At 39.9% G+C, this 21,057-nt stretch overlaps 1 protein-coding gene across 1 annotated transcript in view; it reads right to left on the bottom strand.

Annotated features, from left to right (window-relative positions):
- The window catches only part of LOC124616248, a gene marked incomplete at its 5' end in the record, with an annotated part of 100,416 nt that overhangs the window by 24,195 nt on the left and 55,164 nt on the right, over positions 1-21,057 (bottom strand). The window contains 3 exons of the mRNA XM_047144551.1: positions 3,093-3,425; positions 6,109-6,274; positions 16,649-16,872. Coding sequence (XP_047000507.1) covers positions 3,093-3,425; positions 6,109-6,274; positions 16,649-16,872 — 723 coding nt within the window. The remainder of the gene's footprint in view (positions 1-3,092; positions 3,426-6,108; positions 6,275-16,648; positions 16,873-21,057) is intronic.

Here is a 21,057-nt window from a genome sequence, read left to right as displayed (position 1 = left end):
TAAGAGGGCAGAGAGAGGGACACATTATGTCATTTAGCGCCAAGTTAAAGAACGCAAACTGGGACTCTGTATATGAGTGTCAAACAAGAAAAACTGGAGTTGAAAATGATTTTGATGACTTTTTTTTTTTAAAAAAGTATAGAGGCCTGTGGTTTTCATGTTCCCCATTTAAAAAAAAAACAGCTCCTCGAATGAATGTAAATACAAAAATGACATGGTAGACAAAAGAACAGGCAGAAGTCAGAGATAATATGCTCATACGATATCAAAAATGTATAAAAGTGAGGATAATCAAGGAAATGAACAGAGAGATTTGGGTTACAATGCTTACCTAACAAGCAAAAAATATTATAAAGCTAAGCTCATACAAGTTAAAATACAGCATGTGAAAGATACACACAAGGTCCTCCAAATAAGTGTAAGGCAGCAGGGGAAGTTATCAGACAAGATCATTCTTCCTGCCGGGTATTTCAAACTCTGCTTGATGCAGGAGAATCAAATGACTACTTTGTCATATCAGTTAGAGAACTCTGAGAGAAAATTAAGCCCACAGACACACCAGCAAGGGATCTGATTGGTCTCCATTTGTCTGAAAGGCCTTTGTTTCATTGGGATAAAATTACACCTGATGACTTCTGTAAAATGGTTTCCAAATAATCTAATTCCAAAAGTATGGACTGCTACTGGATATCTAAGTATGTTGTTAAACGAACAGTTCACTTGATAAGTAAGCCATTGAGTTTTATATTTAATAAATGTTTGGAGTATGGAGCTTTTCCGGATTCACTCAAAATCCCAAAAGTTTCCCCATATTCAAAAAGGGTGATCAACAACTCCCCAAGAACTACCAACCATTTTATATTTTTCCAATATTCTCAAAATATTTAAATAATTCGTGTAAATTCATTTAAGCAATTATTTTGGAAAGCATGATCTCCTGACCAACAGTCAGTACGGATTTCCGCCAGGTAAAAATACCACTACAGCTATTCTGGAAGTTGTTGATCAGACTTTAACAGCTTTTGAGAAGAAGAAGAGAGTGTCATTTGTACTGTGTGATCTAAATAAGCTTTTGATAACATTCCTTTTAACATATTACTAACAAAATTAGAGTATCACGGTATTAAAAAATCTACATTAGCAGCAATTTCTTCCTACATAGCAACAGAAGACAGTTTGTCTCAATTAGAAATAGATGCTCCCACTTAGTAGAAACTGGCACAGGTGTTCCACAGGGCTCTGTCCTTGGCTCCTTCTTTTTCATTATGGCTGTCAATGACCCGCACCACTGCATATCACAGTCAGTTATCTGCTGTGCTGATGATACAACTTTTCTTACTTTGCATCACGACATACCAACTCTTGAAAAGATTATGCAAGAAACTTGTGACTCTGCATTATTAGCTTGCAGCCAATAAACTTGTTTATAATCCATACAAAACCCAAAACCTTATGTTAGGGCTGTACAAGGATGTAGATAATAAATATGTCAAACTCTGATTGGTACATATTGATGCCAGACTCAATTGGAAAAAACATATCAACCAAGTCTGTAAAAAGATTTCACGAGGGTCCTACCCCATATGGAAACTGAGAGGTATGGTCAGCAATAATTACCTCCGTATGGCATTTTGGGCTCTTTCAGTCACAGGTTTCACATGGGGACATTCTCCCCATGTCAGTAACATTAAGAAAAATGCATGTAATATGTAAGGCTAGTCCTAAAGGACACTGTCGCCTTCTTTTCACCAGCCTTAGGATACAAATAGTGTTGAATATGTACATCTATGAGTCTGCATTCTTATCAAGAAAAAATTTTTAACAAGTTTCCTCTCACTGCTTGATCCTTGCTGTTTAAAAAATTCAAATTTAAATTATATGGCTGGCTAACAAAAAATCAGTGTTACAGTATAAAAGAGTTGAATGACGTGGATAATGTTGATATTAATATTTAAGATTATGGCTGTATATAAGATACTTGATTTGTACATGTAGTATGAATATTAATTTTAAAACTGCAACTTACTATCCCTGGAAAAGCCTACTCTACTGTATGTGATCAGCAGCATTAAAGAATCTGAATTTGAAAAAAAAATGCTAATGTTTGAAGAAGACAGAATGGTTGGCCTGTGCTTATCTTCAGGAGACAAAATTCTAGTAGCACCAATACATAAATATGAATGTAATTGTAGTTGCAGTTCATATGTGGATCACTTATTCCAGGGCACTGGAAATGTAATGCTATTACAGAATAAAATGCATAGTTCATATCTACAGGCATTTACAAACAGTACTTCTAGGTCTAGTTTGTCAAAAATCGAGCAGGTGGTGGGCAGGGGCTTAAAGTAGGAACTATCCCAGTGATGGCCTAAAATAATTTAGGGAAACCTAAACCAGGATGGCTGGTTGGAGACTGGAGCCTCCATCCTCCCTGAATACGAGGTCAACCTGTTTAAAACACTGCAACCTCATCCAGTTTACACCTTGTATACACTACTGTCTTCCTTGTTTCTTCTTTTTTTTCATGTACATTCTTGCAAAGAGATTATTTCATACTGTAAAAAGCTAGTGCAATTCATTTCCAAATACCAGTCACTACACACACTATAATGTAACATTACACACACTGACAGCTGACATCAGTACCGTGGTGATGTTTGGTTTCCATCTGATGTGCAAAAAAAGTGCCCTAGGTATTAGCTCTGTCCTCAGGGAGAAAAGAAGGATAGTTTGGGGAAGGTTAGCAATGAGGGGCTGGTTACTCAGATTTGAGAGTGAGAGAGACTACCTGTTGTGAGGGTGTGGGGTGACAAAAATTAAGATGGAGGTGACAGTGTGTAGCAAATGTGTTGGTTCAGAGATACTCCTTGTAATTTTAACATTCTGGTTTTCTTAGTATGACCCAGTTGGGTTACAGCACCAAGATAATGTAGCCAACTATGTTTGTCCAATGGTGGATATTAAAAGATACCCTATGTTTTCAGTCATTTGCATGGGCCTGTTCACCACTCAGTCCCTCATCTACAAGGTGTGTAGTTAGCTTTACTAATTCCTTTATTTGAGTTCTATTTATTCAATGCATATGTACTTACGATTTCTTCAATGCCAGCATCAGCTTCTGCATCATCGTCAATGAGCTCTGAAGCCAATTTCAAATGTCGTCGTGAACGTATCTTTTCCTCACTAGTGCCAGTATGGTCCAAAGAGCCTTCCTTCTTTTGATGGACAACATTTGCAATTATCTCATGCAGTTTACTTGTATGAAGAGCAGTTTCCCGACGAGTTCTGTTTTGAGGGTTCTGCTGCCCACTTGTTGGCACAGAACCATGTTTTTTATCATAGTTCTCTAACATCTGTTTGAGCACCATACGCAATTTTTCTCCATCTTCATTGCCACCAAGCTGCTCGTTCAGTCGCCTTAATACCTATAAAGTTGTGATTACATTAGTGTTTCTTGGAAGAAAAGTTAAGATAACTGTTCATTTCTTTGTTTAAAAAGTAGTCACCATATATGCTACCACAGTCACAAATATTCTAAATGTATAGCCCACAGGAAATAACTCATGGTTATAAATTTAGTGTCATAATTAGAGGCTTCTCTCTTACAAGTTTATGTCCCCTTAGCACGTTTTCATTATGCTGCACAACACAATCACAGGAAGTTAAGGTGAGCTGTAAATGCATTCCACATTCATGTAGCATAAAATTCAAGGATTAGACAAAATAACATGAAAACCTAGTGTAAAGACCCAGAACTTATTTCCTGACTTATTTTAAGGTTTTATTACATATGTGCTACACATAACAGAACATCATTTGGAAGTCATGGAAACTGCGTAGATGCACCTAAAAGTATGCAAGTTGGTATCTCATTACCACAGGTGTAATGTGAGAAAATGGGGAGCTACTGAGTGCAGGAAAGGAGGAGTAAAGGATCAAGCCATAGATCTTAGTGAGTATTTCAGTGAACAGCTCTTTGAGTGTTGCACTTCAGTAATAGATTAGGAAATGCACAAGAGTGGTTCTTACAGTCTATAGGCTCCAACATCAAATTTCTAAACTTTGTTAAACATTCAGAGTGGGTAATAAGAAGACTTTATGGAAATTACTGGGAAGTGATTGTATGTGAAGATTTCATCTTGTATAGTTTTGTTTGAGGGTACCTCAGGTATATAACGTCCAGTTTTGTTGTGACTCCACTGATGTGAGACCAATAATAAATGGTTTTACAGACCATGATGGTCACATGACTGACAAAGTTCCCCACCAATGAAGTTTAAACAAAAAAGGAAAGTGACACAGAACTGTAAATGTTGACTCAATTACACTACTCACAGAGAATGTACAGGATGAAAAAAGGGAAGAAGTTTACCAAGGACAGAATAATCAATGAGGAATTTATTTATTTCCTAAACATATTCTTACAATATTCTTGTCTAGAAAAACAAATCTTTCCAGAATGATTGAAAATTTCTGAGACCTTGGCACTTCTCAAAATAAGGTTGCCCAGACAATTATAGAACTTTTAGACTTTCCATAACTCATAAATATAATCTTGATAGGCTTGTATAAATTCCAAAATCTTATTGGTATATTTGGTGATTTATCTAAATCGATTGATCTTGTTGACCATAGTAACAAGTTCCTTCTTGACATATGTTAGTTTTTGAAGGCATAACTTACAATTTCCTGCTAATTTATGCAGCTTTTCAGCAGCCTTAGGGCATCACAAACTGTAATAAGCTTTGAATTAACATGTGTCACATGCACATCACATTTCATATTACCCTGGATCCACAGACCTAATAATATAGTCTCCTTACTATTTACTATGTGTTCACTATTAATAGTGACTTTTGGATATCAGACACTCTTATTTTGCTCAGTGCAAAAATTTAGCTCTACTGTGTTATTAAAAATTATCTGGTTCAAGTGGCACCAGTCGCTGAGATATTTAATGATGACTTTAATTTTTCCTTGAAGACCCTCTGCTTCTCAGCTTCTATTATAACTGTCATGTTATCAGCAAGTAATATTGTTTCCAGGCCTCAGTATTCTAAATCCAGTCATTAATATAAATAAAATGGAGTGATCCCAGTGCAGACCCATGTGGAAAGCCATAGGTGACAGAACCACTTTTGATGAGCTTAGATTAGTTTTTCGTTTCATAGATCCATGCTGAGGAGATCCTCGTGGATGTGGAACATGTCAACTTTTTTTTTTTTTTTTTTTGCCTGTAAATCTTATGCTGACTCTCTATTTATAGTTACTAAGAAATGACTGAATCCATTCATTTTATAAGATCCTTATGACATAGCTTTCAAGACTACTAAGGAAATTGTGTGATCAGTCATGCCAAATGATTTTGTTAAGGCCAGGAATAGTCTTATTACTTGCATTTCATTGCCCATAAGTTTTAAAAATCTGTATACAATGTTTTCTGCTGACATATGGCTTCTGAAGTCATCCTGTCAGTGAATTAGTAAATCATTTTTTTCTCAACCTTTAGTAAATCATTCTTTTCTCAACCTCTTTGTCATAATAAGTTCTATGAATGCCACTGAAGAACTGTAGCTCAAAGTCATTGAGCAGTAATTACATACATTATATTTCTCTATGACTTTGTGAATGGGTACAGTTTGAAGGTTTGTATTACTTCTGGAAAAAATCCTAAGTGGACTGAGGTACTGCACAGATGTTTTAGAGGTTCCACTAACTTTTTAAAAACATTTCTTTTTGATGAAACTAGGTATACCATCAATCAACTTCTTGTAACACAACTCCTCAGCCTGTACATGTTGTTTATGGGACATCATTTTTCTCTTATGACTGTAGATTTTTTCCTTTTGTTGTTCCAATTTTAGCATTACACTGTTGTCAAGCATAAATATTTGATGCTGTGCCATGGCACAGATATTAACTACAATTCAAAGTACCCTTCTGGGCTGTTTATAGCAATGGAAGCAGTAGATGTGAACATAGACACAAGAAAATGATGACTAAATTTATGCTATGCACATACAGACTGAAATACAACAAAGCAAATATGTACTTGGACAAGTTCAATAAATGTATATCTTAAGCTGCTAAATATAAAAAATATATTACCTTCTGGCCACGTGGTCCAAGCTGTTGTATTTTATACAATACTTCTTCAAATATCTCTGCAGATGTTGGCTGACCTCCGGTATCATTGGATACTGACGTCTGGATTTTAGTGTCTATATGTAGATATGGTGTTATGGAAGATGAAACATTTTTTATATTCTGGCCCCTGCGCAACAAATGTAGGATATGATTAAAAGTAAAGTAGTTTGTTGACAATGAATGATTAATGGCAATGAATGTTGCATATAAAATGCTCAAAAGTCAAAATTACATTTATATAAATACTATCCAAACCATTGTGAAATGCATGGCAGAGAGTACTTAGCAGTGAACTTCCCAATTGAATCTCTTGTAGAACACAGGAAGAATGTTTGCTTAAACACCTTTGTGTGTGCTGTAATTTAGTCATGTATTTGTTGTCGCTACGGAAATGATATGTAGGGGGCTGAAGAATTCTTCACCTTGTTCACTTAACACTGTTTCTTGAAACTTTGTAAGTGGTCTTTTGTGGGAAACTGGTGTCTGTCTTCCAGCATGCTCCAATTCCAGTTTTTCAGCATTTCTGTGATGATCTCTGATCAGTCAAACTTCCCTGTGACTATTTTTGTTCCTCTTCTTTGTAGACACTGAGTAGTTTCCTTGTCAGTCCTGTTTGATATGGATCCCACACACTTGAACAATATTCTAGGATGGGCCACACAAATATTTTGTAAGCAGTCTCCTTTGTAAACTAACAACATTTTCCTAGTATCCTGTTGCTCAACTGAAGTCTGCTACATGCTTAATCTATAACAGCCTATGTGATCAATCCATTTTGTATCCATATAAATTACCACACCTAAGTATTTGTATGAGTTGATTAATTCACTGATTACTACAATGGATTTCCTAAAGAGTATAATTTTATATTTCAATACATTTAAAGCAAGTTGTCAGTCTTTGTAACACTTTCAAATCTTATCAAGATTTGCCTCCATGTTTGTGCAGCTTTTTAAAGAATGTACTTCATTATGCATAACTACACCATCTGCAAAAGATCTGAGGTTGCTAACAGTATTCTCTGCCAGACAATTAATATACAACATGAACAACAAAAATCCCAACACACTAGGGCATACCTGACATTGCTTTCCCTTCTGTCAAGAGCTTGACATTCAAGACAACATGCTGCCTCTTCCCTACCAAGAAGTCCTCAATCACAAATTTTGTTTGATGCCCCATATGATCATAGTTTGGTTAATAAATGGTGTGGTACAAAGTCAAATGCCCTTCAGAAGTCTAAAACCACTGCAGCCACTTAATTACCTTGATGCATGGCTTTCAGGATATCCTGTGAGAAAAGTGCAAGTTGGCCTTACACGACGCGTTTTTGGGATCTATGCTGGTTCCACATCTACATCTATACCTCACACACCCATAAGAAGGGCATGGCAGAGGATATATCCCACTGTACCAGTTATCAGAACTTTCTCCTATTCCAATGGCATATGTAATGTTGTCATAATAATTGTTTAAATGCCCTTGTGTGCACTGTAATTAATCTAATCTTCTCCATGTGATCCCTATGGGAGCAGTACATAGGGGGTCATATTATATTCTACAGTAGGCTTTCTTAGGATAGTTTACATCTATCTTCAAGAGTCTGCCAGTTCAGTTTCTTCAGCACGTCTGTAACACTCTCCCACATATCAAACAAACCTGTGACCATTTTACTGCCCTTCTCTGTATGTGTCCCATATCTCCTGTTAGTCCTATTTTGTACAAGTCTCACACACTTGAGCAGTATTCTAGGATAACTTGCGTGAATGATTTGTGAGCAATCTCCTTTGTAGACTCATCATATTTCTCTAATTATCTACAGATAAACAAAAGTATGCCAGCTGCTTTATCTTCAACCAAGCCTATGTGATCATTCCATCCCTTCTCCCTACAAATGTTATACCCAGGTATTTTATAACAATAATGGAAGTTCTTCAATTTCAATCTTAGAAGCTAGATTAAGGAAAAGCAAACCTATGTTTCTAGCATTTGTAGACTTAGAGAAAGCTTTTGACAATGTTGACTGGAATACTCTCTTTCAAATTCTGAAGGTGGCAGGGGCAAAACACAGGGAGCTAAAGGCTATTTACTATTTGTACAGAAACCAGATGGCAGTTATAAGAGTCGAGGGACACGAAAGAGAAGCAGTGGTTGGGAAGGGAGTGAGACAGGGTTGCAGCCTCTCCCCGATGTTATTCAATCTGTATATTGAGCAAGCAGTGAAGGAAACAAAAGAAAAATTCGGAGTAGGTATTAAAATCCATGGAGAAGAAATAAAAACTTTGAGGTTTGCCAATGACATTGTAATTCTGTCAGAGACAGCAAAGGACTTGGAAGAGCAGTTGAACGGAATGGACAGTGTCTTGAAAGGAGGGTATAAGATGAACATCAACAAAAGCAAAACGAGGATAATGGAATGTAGTCGAATTAAGTCGGGTGATGCTGAGGGAATTAGATTAGGAAATGAGACACTTAAAGTAGTAAAGGAGTTTTGCTATTTGGGGAGCAAAATAACTGACGTTGGTTGAAGTAGAGAGGATATAAAATGTAGACTGGCAGTGGCAAGGAAAGCGTTTCTGAAGAAGAGAAATTTGTTAACATCGAGTATAGATTTGAGTGTCAGGAAATCGTTTCTGAAAGTATTTGTATGGAGTGTAGCCACGTATGGAAGTGAAACATGGACGATAAATAGTCTGGACAAGAAGAGAATAGAAGCTTTTGAAATGTGGTGCTACAGAAGAATACTGAAGGTTAGGTGGGTAGATCACATAACTAATGAGGAGGTATTGAATAGGATTGGGGAGAAGAGAAATTTGTGGCACAACTTGACTAGAAGAAGGGATCGGTTGGTAGGACATGTTCTGAGGCATCAAGCGATCACCAATTTAGTATTGGAGGGCAGCGTGGAGGGTAAAAATCATAGAGGGCGCCAAGAGATGAATACAGTAAGCAGATTCAGAAGGATGTAGGTTGCAGTAGTTACTGGGAGATGAAGAAGCTTGCACAGGGTAGAGTAGCATGGAGAGCTGCATCAAACCAGTCTCAGGATTGAAGACCACGACAACAACAATGGAAGTTCCTGGATGGAGCAACATGTAAAATAACAAAAAGGCAACTATTCACCTATAGCAGATCACTGCATAGAGCACAGCATTTGTATGAATCACTAGCTCTTTTTCCAGCAGCAGTATACACTTTCATGTGTGTACTATTGCTGGAAAAAGAGCTAATGTGAAAGCTGTTTTCTGTTATGTGTTACTGTGCTCCAGATCAGTTCACTGTAGGGGAGGGTTTCCTTTCCATTATTTTAAATCAAGCGAGGTGGCACAGTGGTTAGCACACTGGACTCGCATTCGGCAGGATGACGGTTCAAACCCATGTCTGCCATCCTGATTTAGGTTTTCCATGATTTCCCTAAATTGCTTCAGGCACATGCCAGGATGGTTCCTTGGAAAGGGCATGGCTGACTTCCTTCCCTAATCTGATGGGAGCGATGACCTTGCTCTTTGGTCCCCTCTCCCAAATCAGCCAACTAACTTTATTTTATGTATTACACCCTGGAATTTGTATGAGTTGACTGATTCCAATGGTGACTCAATGGCATTCTAGTCATAGGACACTATGTTTATTTGTTTTGTGAAGTGCACAATTTTACATTTCTGAACATTCGCAAAAAATTGCCAGTCTTTGCATCACTTTGAAATCTCATCAAGATGTGTATATTTGAGCAGTTTCTTTCCGACAATACTTCATTGTAAATAACTGCATTATCTGTGAAAAGTCTGAGGTTACTATTAATATTGTCCATAAGGTTGTTAATATACAACATGAACAGCAAGGGTCCCAATATACACTCCTGGAAATGGAAAAAAGAACACATTGACACCGGTGTGTCAGACCCACCATACTTGCTCCGGACACTGCGAGAGGGCTGTACAAGCAATGATTACACGCACGGCACAGCGGACACACCAGGAACCGCGGTGTTGGCCGTCGAATGGCGCTAGCTGCGCAGCATTTGTGCACCGCCGCCGTCAGTGTCATCCAGTTTGCCGTGGCATACGGAGCTCCATCGCAGTCTTTAACACTGATAGCATGCCGCGACAGCGTGGACGTGAACCGTATGTGCAGTTGACGGACTTTGAGCGAGGGCGTATAGTGGGCATGCGGGAGGCCGGGTGGACGTACCGCCGAATTGCTCAACACGTGGGGCGTGAGGTCTCCACAGTACATCGATGTTGTCGCCAGTGGTCGGCGGAAGGTGCACGTGCCCGTCGACCTGGGACCGGACCGCAGCGACGCACGGATGCACGCCAATACCGTAGGATCCTACGCAGTGCCGTAGGGAACCGCACCGCCACTTCCCAGCAAATTAGGGACACTGTTGCTCCTGTGGTATCGGCGAGGACCATTCGCAACCGTCTCCATGAAGCTGGGCTACGGTCCCGCACACCGTTAGGCCGTCTTCCACTCACGCCCCAACATCGTGCAGCCCGCCTCCAGTGGTGTCGCGACAGGCGTGAATGGAGGGACGAATGGAGACGTGTCTTCTTCAGCGATGAGAGTCGCTTCTGCTTTGGTGCCAATGATGGTCGTATGCGTGTTTGGCGCCGTGCAGGTGAGCGCCACAATCAGGACTGCATACGACCGAGGCACACAGGGCCAACACCCGGCATCATGGTGTGGGGAGCGATCTCCTACACTGGCCGTACACCACTGGTGATCGTCGAGGGGACACTGAATAGTGCACGGTACATCTAAACCGTCATCGAACCCATCGTTCTACCATTCCTAGACCGGCAAGGGAACTTGCTGTTCCAACAGGGCAATGCACGTCCGCATGTATCCCGTGCCACCCAACGTGCTCTAGAAGGTGTAAGTTAACTACTCTGGCCAGCAAGATCTCCGGATCTGTCCCCCATTGAGCATGTTTGGGACTGGATGAAGCGTCGTCTCACGCGGTCTGCACGTCCAGCACGGACGCTGGTCCAACTGAGGCGCCAGGTGGAAATGGCATGGCAAGCCGTTCCACAGGACTACATCCAGCATCTCTACGATCGTCTCCATGGGAGAATAGCAGCCTGCATTGCTGCGAAAGGTGGATATACACTGTACTAGTGCCGACATTGTGCATGCTCTGTTGCCAGTGTCTATGTGCCTGTGGTTCTGTCAGTGTGATCATGTGATGTATCTGACCCCAGGAATGTGTCAATTAAGTTTCCCCTTCCTGGGACAATGAATTCACGGTGTTCTTATTTCAATTTCCAGGAGTGTACTTCCCTAGCGCACGCATGAAGTCAGTTCTACATCTGTCACTGATTTCCCATCAAAGATAACTTAATGCACTCCCACTCCCCCTTCCCTCACATTACCAAACAGTTCTCAATCCAATCACAAATTTTGCTCAGTACCCCATATGATAATATTTTCCATATTAGGTGTGGATGTGATGCTGACAAGAGTCAAATCCTTTTCAGAAATTGAGAACTACTGCATCTAGCTGCCTGCCTTTATCCATGGCTTTCAGTGTATCACGTGAGAAATTGTGAGGTGGGTTTCAAATGATTTCATTCTGTTCAAGATAGCTCATTACATTTGAGCTCAGAATATGTTCTAAGATTCAAAATAAATCAATGTCAGGGATGATGGATGGTAGATTTGTGTACCAGTTCTGCTGCCCTCTTGTACATGGGAGTGACCCTTGCTTGCTTCCAACTTATTTGCACAGCTTTTTGTTTTAGGGATTTATATGAGCCAGGTCTTCTATTTGAGATTTTGTACATTAGAGGGAATTACAGAAAGATCATACATAATTAAAGCATTTATGAAGTATAGATGGTGACTAAATTATTAGCTTTCAACAGCAGCAACTGGGGAAAAGTTGCCAAATAAAAACATTATATGACAAATTTATACCATTATGAAATTTTCTTCTGAACTGTTTAAGAAAATTTGCCTATGATGAAAGTCAGGGTTATCCGAACCCAGACACAAATCACTAAACAAGGCGAGATAATGATATTCACCAGCAATAAAATCATTATGATAAAGAGTCTACTCTCCAGTAAGAAATTCATAACATAAAATATGTGCAAGTTAAATGTGTAGAGACTTAACTGAGATCTGTTTTAGGCAGTGAATAATAATTTCAAAGTATATGATATAGAAAATAATGAGCAGAAAATTTAACAAATATAAAATTAAAATTCAACATAATAATCAGTTATACATATATTTGCAAGCTTCTTGACCAGAAGCTCCTTCTTCTGGCAGAAGAGTTGAAGGGAAAGGAAGAGGGATGAAGGAAAAGGGCTTGAGAGGCTTGGGCAAAGGGGTAAAGTTCAGAAAAGTCACCAAGAACCACAGGTTAGGGGAGACTTACCCGATGGGATGAGAAGGATTTTTGTGAATTGTGAATTGTGTTTTATTATCTCGTGACGTACATTTGCAATCCATTTGGTTTGTGTACAGGAGACATGTCAAAAATTTATAAAACAATTACAATGATTTTTACATTAATAAATAATAGTACTATAATAAATAACAACAGTATAAGGATATTTCTTTGAACATGTAACACATTGTACCCAGCTCAAATTTTCAGTTTGTCCTGCATGAATTCATCCACTGAGTAGTAACACTTCAGTGTCAGTAGCTCATATAGCTTTCTCGTAAGTGAACCTAAATTCATCTGCATCAACTTGTTCCCTTTTAATTTATTACAAATTTTCATTCCCATATATTGAGGTCCCTGGGCATACAGTTTGAGACAGTGGGTGGGGAGCAAAAAATTTTCTTTGTTTCTGGTATCTTGTGAATGGACACAATGGTTTCCCTCAAATAATTCATGTCTGGTGTACAAAAATATAATAATCTCATATATGTATAAGGATGGCAGAGTTAATATTTTAAGTTTTCTAAATAATGGCCGACATGGTTCTTTGTGATTTGCAGTGCATATATTTTGTATGATTTTTTTTCTGTATTTTTAGTATCCGCACTATGTTTGTCGAGTTGCCCCAAAAAACAATACCATACCTAATAACGGAGTCAAAGTAGCTTGTTTATGCTACTTTTCATGTGTCCATGTCAGTTGCAGTTGATAATATTTGCACTGTAAATGTAAAGCTGCTCAGTTTGTTTGCCAGGTATTCAATGTGTGCCTGCCAGCTCAAATTTTTATCTACATTTAAACCTAAGAATTTGACTGAGTCAGCTTCTTCTATATCTTGGTTGTTGAGTACAATATTAATGTACTAACATTTTGACTGGTTTTGATTTGCATCATGTGAGTCTTAGATATATTTAGCTTCAACCCATTTAGCTGAAACCAAGTTTCTAAGGTACTGAGGGTACTGATCACACATTTGGGAATTTTTTCCGAGTCCTGATGTTCAACTAAGACAGAAGTATCATCTGCGAACGGAACTGATCGGGAGCTGTATTTAATGGTAAGTCATTAACATAAAAGAGAAATAGCACTGGGCCTAACATGGAGCCCTGTGGAACACCCTGCGGGATTTTCTTCTAGTCAGAAAAATAATATGTGCCATTTGAAGAAATGCTAACTCTTTGCTTTCTGTTGGATAAGTAGGATTTAAGCCATTGTAGGGCACTGCCGCTAACGCCATAGTTTTCAAGTTTGTAAACAAGCAATGCATGGTCTACGGAATCAAACGCCTTTGTGGGGGCACAGAAAATTCCTGCCACCTTATTTCTCTTGTCTAATGATGTAGTTAATTTTTCAATGAAACTGTTTACTGCATTGATGGTGTTTTTTCCCTGCTGAAAACCAAATTGATCGTTTAGAATAACAGAATATTTTGCAATGAAGTTTTGGATTTGTGCAACAGCAAGTTTTTCAGATATTTTAGATAGGACTGGGAGAATCGAGATAGGACGATAATTTCCCATGATCTCTCTTGATCCCTTCTTGAAGAGTGGTTTGACTTCAGCATATTTCAGTACCTCTGGGAAACAGCCCTCTTCAAAACATTGATTTATTATCTGAGCTAGTAGATTTGCAATTCTATTGTGTACCACTTTAATAACTTTGGTGGGTATTCCGTAACAACCTGTAGATTTTTTGTTTATTAATGTTAGACTAGCATTTTCTACATCCTCCACAGAAACTTTTGAGAATTTTGTAAAGTTTTCAGAGTTTCTGCCTAGGCCAAAGGGATTTACTTTGTTGAGATTTTCTGTTACATCTACATCAGACTTTGTTACACTTTAAAGAATTCATTAAAGTACTATTGTATTTGAGTTGAATTTATGATAGTATTTCCTTCAATGTAAATTTTTGGAATTTCTTTGTTATAGTTTTTCACACCTAACTCAGATTTTATGAATTTAATATGGTTTTATACAGTCTAACATGTTTAATGAAATCAATATCTTTATTATATTTCAGTTCTCTGTGCAGTTGCCTTTCCTTACACTGGAAATTTTTATGCCCTGGGTAATCAACTTTACTGTATTTGTTATTTTATTGCTGCAGAGTCTAGGTGGAAATGTTTCATTAAAGTCTCCAAGAAAACTATTTAGGAATTTCTCAAAGTTTTCATCACTAGAGTTACAATAATCAAAAGGCCATGGTTTATCTCTTAGCTTCTCACTAAATGTTAGCAAGTTTTCTATGCTAAATTTTCTGCTCATATGGGTTCTCATACATGAAATGTTCCTGTCTGTCTGTGGTAGCTCAATGAACAATGCACAATGATCTGAAATGCCTAGATCTAGACAAAATTTATACACATATTCATATACATAATTAGTTAGAACATTGTCAATGCATGTTGCTGACTGCCCGTTGTCTCTGGTAGATTCAAAGAAATTCAAGTTGAAACCCTATTTCTTTACTAAGTCAGTGAATCTTGAAGCGTGGCTACTATCACGTGTGATATCAACATTAAAATCACCAGTATTACAACTTTTTTCTCTTTTTCTCTACAAAGGTCTTCTAGCATAATTTGAAGCTTAAATGAGAATAGTTCTGTTGTTTATGTCCCTGGAATTCTATATATTGAGAGTATTATAACATTTGCTAGTGAGTCCACTATTTCTGCACAACAGCTCTCAAACACACATTTTTCATTTAAATAATTAAAACAGTTTCTGGTCTCATAATTTATATCACTATGTAGATATACATGAGCCTCCAAGTGACTTGTTTCTTCTGCAAAACCTACTTGCTAATCTGAAGTTCTCTATTTTGATTAGAATTTTAATTGCATCCTCAGTAAACCAGTGTTCATTTAAACAAACAACTTTAATATTTGCACATTCTGACAGAATGATATCCAATTCATCTATTTTGGAGCTTTTATTGTTATAAGCACCAGTGTTTAAGCCATTGATGTTCCAGTGGATAACATACCTGGCTCTGAAAGCTTGTAAGAGAGAGAGAGAGAGAGAGAGAGAGAGAGAAAGTAAGTGATCGTAATATCTGTGTGTATAGTGTGGTTACTTGTTTATGATCTACAATGCTAAGTGCTAAGAGTCAGGTGAGGGTGAAACCTGTCTCTAGCACACAGTTTACTCATCTTAAACAGCAACAATAGTGCTGCTGGGCTGACAGGCAGATCACCATCAACAGTGTCACATGGCCACACTCAATGGGACACTGTGGAGAGGTTTGGAATTTAACTTAGGGCGTAGGTGCAAAGTCTAGTGATCTGTACCACCTCTTTTCCCTTTCCTGGCATTGAATTTTTTTTTCCACCACTAGTAAGGAACTGTCTATCTTGAACTGAAATGCCACATCACAGGAAAGCATCAACAACCTCAGTTCCAGAGGGAGGAACTATATTGAAAATTCTATGCATTAATATATTACCACAATTCTTGTAAAGTTGAAACTTTTGAGCCATGGAAAATAGTTACTATTAAAATCACTTTTTTATTTCTGTTGCTCATTAATAATCATTTTTGCAGTGCTGGGTTTTGCCAATTTTTGCAATATAACTAAAATGTATCTCTATAACACATGATTACACAGTTTTGTGCCATGAACAGAAGTATTTGGTTTATTCCATATGGAATCAAAGCTGGTTATTTATTTTCTGCAGATATCAAGCTAACAGTTTAATTTAAATAGTTACAGATCATGGAGCAATAGCACAGGAATATATATGAATATCCTTGTTGTATATTGTAAGAGCATGACTTATCTTGAACTGCCCTTAACTTTTTGAGAGGTGGTAAATTCAGTTTTATAGTACATCAGAAAAATGAATAACATCCTCGAACCAGTAATACTAGAAAATAGACTTGTAACACAGAATATAGGCTTTGTAAAATAAAAGGTGTGTAACATATGCAAAATAGTAAGTTTTTTAGTTATATTCCCAGGATGATTAATGGAAATCAAAGAGAACCTAAATTAGGCTGTCCAGACAGAAAACTGAATACACCATCATCATACACCAAGAAGAATCATGTTAGATGTAATGATCTGAAAGTGTAGCAACCTAAATTTTCATGTTTGCATATTTCTTACCCTGTTAGCTGATTGGAAGTTGCTGAAACGTTTTGTATTGCAGCAGTGCTCCTTGTGGCTGGTGTTGCCTCTGCACTGGACTGTGAGTTTTCCCACATGCTAGTTGTTGAAGATCTGGCCTGGTTGTGCCTGATTTTATGTTCATCATTTGTGACTTTAGTGGATATGCCAGCTGATTTCTCTGATGACCGTTTTGGCTTATTTGTTGTAGCTCTCAACTTTGACTGAAAAATAAATCCTCTGTCTTTGAGATCTGATTATTTAAAGTAACAAATGTTTCTAAACAATTCATTGGCACATTTAGTTGTCAAATTATCATTCACAAAAATTTGGTTACTATATAATAAAACCAAAGATTCCATGACTTACCAAACACGGTTGCTTCATCAGGAAAGAGGGAAGGAGAGGGAAAGACGAAAGGATGTGGGTTTTAAGGGAGAGGGTAAGGAGTCATTCCAATCCCGGGAGCGGAAAGACTTACCTTAGGGGGAAAAAAGGACAGGTATAAACTCGCACACACACACATATCCATCCACACACACACACAGACACAAACAGGTCTGCTTGTGTCTGTGCACGTGTGGATGGACATGTGTGTGTGTGCGAGCGCACACCTGTCCCTCCCTCCCCCCAAAGCAAGTCCCCCCACTCCGCTCCCGGGACTGGAACGAACCCCCACCCTCTCCCCCAAAAAACCCACATCCCCCTGTCCCTCCCCCTCCCCCACCGACAAAGCAACCGTTTGCCGCGAAAGCTGACTTACCAAACGGGAAAGTGCTGGCAGATAGGCACAATAAAAAAACACACAAACACACATACAAAATTTCAGCTTTCGCAACCCACGGCCGCCCCGTCAGGAAAGAGGGAAGGAGAGGGAAAGATGAAAGGATGCAGGCTTCAAAGGAGAGGGCAAGGAGTCACTCCAATCCCGAGAGCGGAAAGACCCACCTTAGGGGGAAAAAAGGACAGGTACACACTCGCACACACACACACACACACACACACACACACACACACACACACACACACACACACACACACACACACACAAGCAGACATATTTAAAGGCAAAGAGTTTGGACAGAGATGTCAGTCGAGGCGGAAGTGCAGAGGCAAAGATGTTGTTGAATGACAGGTGAGGTAGAGTGGCGGCAACTTGAAATTAGTGGAGACTGAGGCCTGGTGGATAACGGGAAGAGAGGATATACTGAAGGGCAAGTTCCTATCTCCGGAGTTCGGATAGGTTGGTGTTAGTGGGAAGTATCCAGATAACCCGGATGGTGTAACACTGTGCCTAGATGTGCTGGCCGTGCACCAAGGCATGTTTAGCGACAGGGTGATCCTCATTACCAACAAACATTGTCTGCTTGTGTCCATTCATGCAAATGGACAGTTTGTTGCTGGTCATTCCCACATAGAAAGCGCCACAGTATAGGCATGTCAGTTGGTAAATCACGTGGGTGCTTTTACACGTGGCTCTGCCTTTGATCATGTACACCTTCCGTGTTACGGGACTGGAGTAGGTGTTGGTGGGAGGGTGCATGGGACAGGTTTTACACTGGGGGCGGTTACAGGGGTAGGAGCCAGAGGGTAGGGAAGGTGGTTTGGGGATTTCATAGGGATGAATCAAGAGGTTACGAAGGTTAGGTGGATGGTGGAAAGACACTTGGTGGAGTGGGGAGGATTTCATGAAGGATGGATCTCATTTCGGGGCAGGATTTGAGGAAGTCGTATCCCTGCTGGAGAGCCACATTCAGAGTCTGATCCAGTCCCGGGAAGTATCCTGTCACAAGTGGGGCACTTTTGGGGTTCTTCTGTGAGAGGTTCTGGGTTTGAGGGGATGAGGAAGTGGCTCTGGTTATTTGCTTCCGTACCAGGTCGGGAGGGTAGTTGCGGGATGCGAAAGCTGTTTTCAGGTTGTTGGTGTAATGGTTCAGGGATTCAGGACTGGAGCAGATTCGTTTGCCACGAAGGCCTAGGCTGTAGGGAAGGGACCGTTTGATATGGAATGGGTGGCAGCTGTCATAATGGAGGTACTGTTGCTTGTTGGTGTGTTTGATGTGGACAGATGTGTGAAGCTGGCCATTGGACAGATGGAGGTCAATGTCAAGGAAAGTGGCATGGGATTTGGAGTAGGACCAGGTGAATCTGATGGAACCAAAGGAGTTGAGGTTGGAGAGGAAATTCTGGAGTTCTTCTTCACTCTGAGTCCAGATCATGAAGATGTCATCAATAAATCTGTACCAAACTTTGGGTTGGCAGGCTTGGGTAACCAAGAAGGCTTCCTCTAAGCGACCCATACATAGGTTGGCATATGAGGGGCCCATACTGGTACCCATGGCTGTTCCCTTTAATTGTTGGTATGTCTGGCCTTCAAAAGTGAAGAGGTTGTGAGTCAGGATGAGGAAAGGTGATGAGGAAAGAGGTTTTAGGTAGGGTGGCAGGTGATCGGCGTGAAAGGAAGTGCTCCATCGCAGCGAGGCCCTGGACGTGTGGGATATTTGTGTATAGGGAAGTGGCATCAATGGTTACAAGGATGATTTCCAGGGATAACAGACTTGGTAAGGATTCCAGGCATTCGAGAAAGTGGTTGGTGTCTTTGATGAAGGATGGGAGACTGCATGTAATGGGTTGAAGGTGTTGATCTACGTGGGCAGAGATACGTTCTGTGGGGGCTTGGTAACCAGCTACAATGGGGCGGCCGGGATGTTTGGGTTTGTGAATTTTAGGAAGTAAGTAGAAGGTAGGAGTGCAAGGTGTCGGTGGGGGCAGGAGGTTGATGGAGTCAGGTGAAAGGTTTTGTAGGGGTCCTAAGATTCTGAGGATTCCTTGAAGCTCCGCCTGGACATCAGGAATGGGATTACCTTGTCAAACTTTGTATGTAGTGTTGTCTGAAAGCTGACGCAGTCCCTCAGCCACATACTCCCGACGATCAAGTACCACGGTCGTGGAACCCTTGTGAGCCGGAAGAATGATGATGGATCGGTCAGCTTTCAGATCACGGATAGCCTGGGCTTTGGCTGTGGTGATGTTGGGAGTAGGATTAAGGTTTTTCAAGAAAGATTGAGAGGCAAGGCTGGAAGTGAGAAAGTCCTGGAAGGTTTGGAGAGGGTGATTTTGAGGAAGAGGAGGTGGGTCCCTCTGTGATGGAGGACGGAATTGTTCCAGGCAGGGTTCAATTTGGATAGTGTCTTGGGGAGTTGGATCATTAGGAGTGGGATCAGGACTATTTTTCTTCGTGGCAAAGTGATATTTCCAGCAGAGACTACGAGTGTAGGACAGTAAATCTTTGACAAGGGCAGTTTGGTTGAATCTGGGAGTGGGGCTGAAGGTGAGGCCTTTGGATAGGACAGAGGTTTCGGATTGGGAGAGAGGTTTGGAGGAAAGGTTAACTCTTGAATTGGGGTGTTGTGGTTCCAGATTGTATTGACTAGAATTTTGAGGTGTTGGGGGGGGGGGGGAGTGGAGCTGGAAGTGGGAGATTGAGTAGATGCAAGAGACTGGGTCTGTGTGCAATGAGAGGAGGTTGAGGTTTGTTGGAAAGGTTGTGGAGGGTGAGTGAGTTGTCTTTCCGGAGGTGGGAAACCAGGAGATTGGATAGTTTTTTGAGGTGGAGGGTGGTATGCTGTTCTAATTTGCGGTTGGCCTGTAGGAGGGTGCTATGAATAGCCGGTGTGGATGTGGGAGAGGAAAGATTGAGGACTTTGATTAGGGATAGGAGTTGATGGGTGTGTTCATTGGCTGAGTCAATGTATAGGTGAAGGATTAGGTGGGTGAGGGCTATGGATTGTGCAGTTTGGAACTGGTATAGGGACTGATGGAAAGAAGGATTACAGCCAGAGATGGGAACTTTAAGTGTGAGGGCTTTGGGGGTAATGCCAAATGTCAGACAAGCCTGAGTAAATAAAATATGGGAGCGTAATCTGGCTGGGGTGAAGGCATGTTTGCAGAGGGAATGTAAATAAAATTTAATGGGGTCACTGTAGGGATGGTGTGAGGTTGAGTATTAGAAGGTGGAAAGGGTAACATGAGGCTAAAGTGAAAATAAAAATATATAGGTAGAGATAAAGGTGTGAAAAAAGTCGAAAAAGTGTTGGTTTGAGATGAGCTATGTTGATCCTGTGCTGAAATTAGGTTGGTGAACAACGATGGGTACAAAGGTTAGGTAGTTGTGTTGCCTCCAAAACACGTTAAAGGGTGGGGAAATTCACGAAAATTTAGAAAAAAACTGCGTGTAAATGTATTCAAAGGACTGGTTATGCGCTGGCAGACTATGAAAATGAGGCTAACAATTGTCTGACGAAGAAATAATAAGGTTTAAACCTGTGGGAAGCTGCTAAAAAATGATCGGTTAAGTGGGAAAAAACGGGAATGGAAATAAAACGAAAGTTGTTGGAAATAGCTGAAAT

The sequence above is a fragment of the Schistocerca americana genome, chromosome 5 (genome assembly GCF_021461395.2).
Source record: "Schistocerca americana isolate TAMUIC-IGC-003095 chromosome 5, iqSchAmer2.1, whole genome shotgun sequence".
Lineage (NCBI taxonomy): Eukaryota > Metazoa > Arthropoda > Insecta > Orthoptera > Acrididae > Schistocerca > Schistocerca americana.
This window is presented reverse-complemented; position numbering and strand designations above follow the sequence as displayed.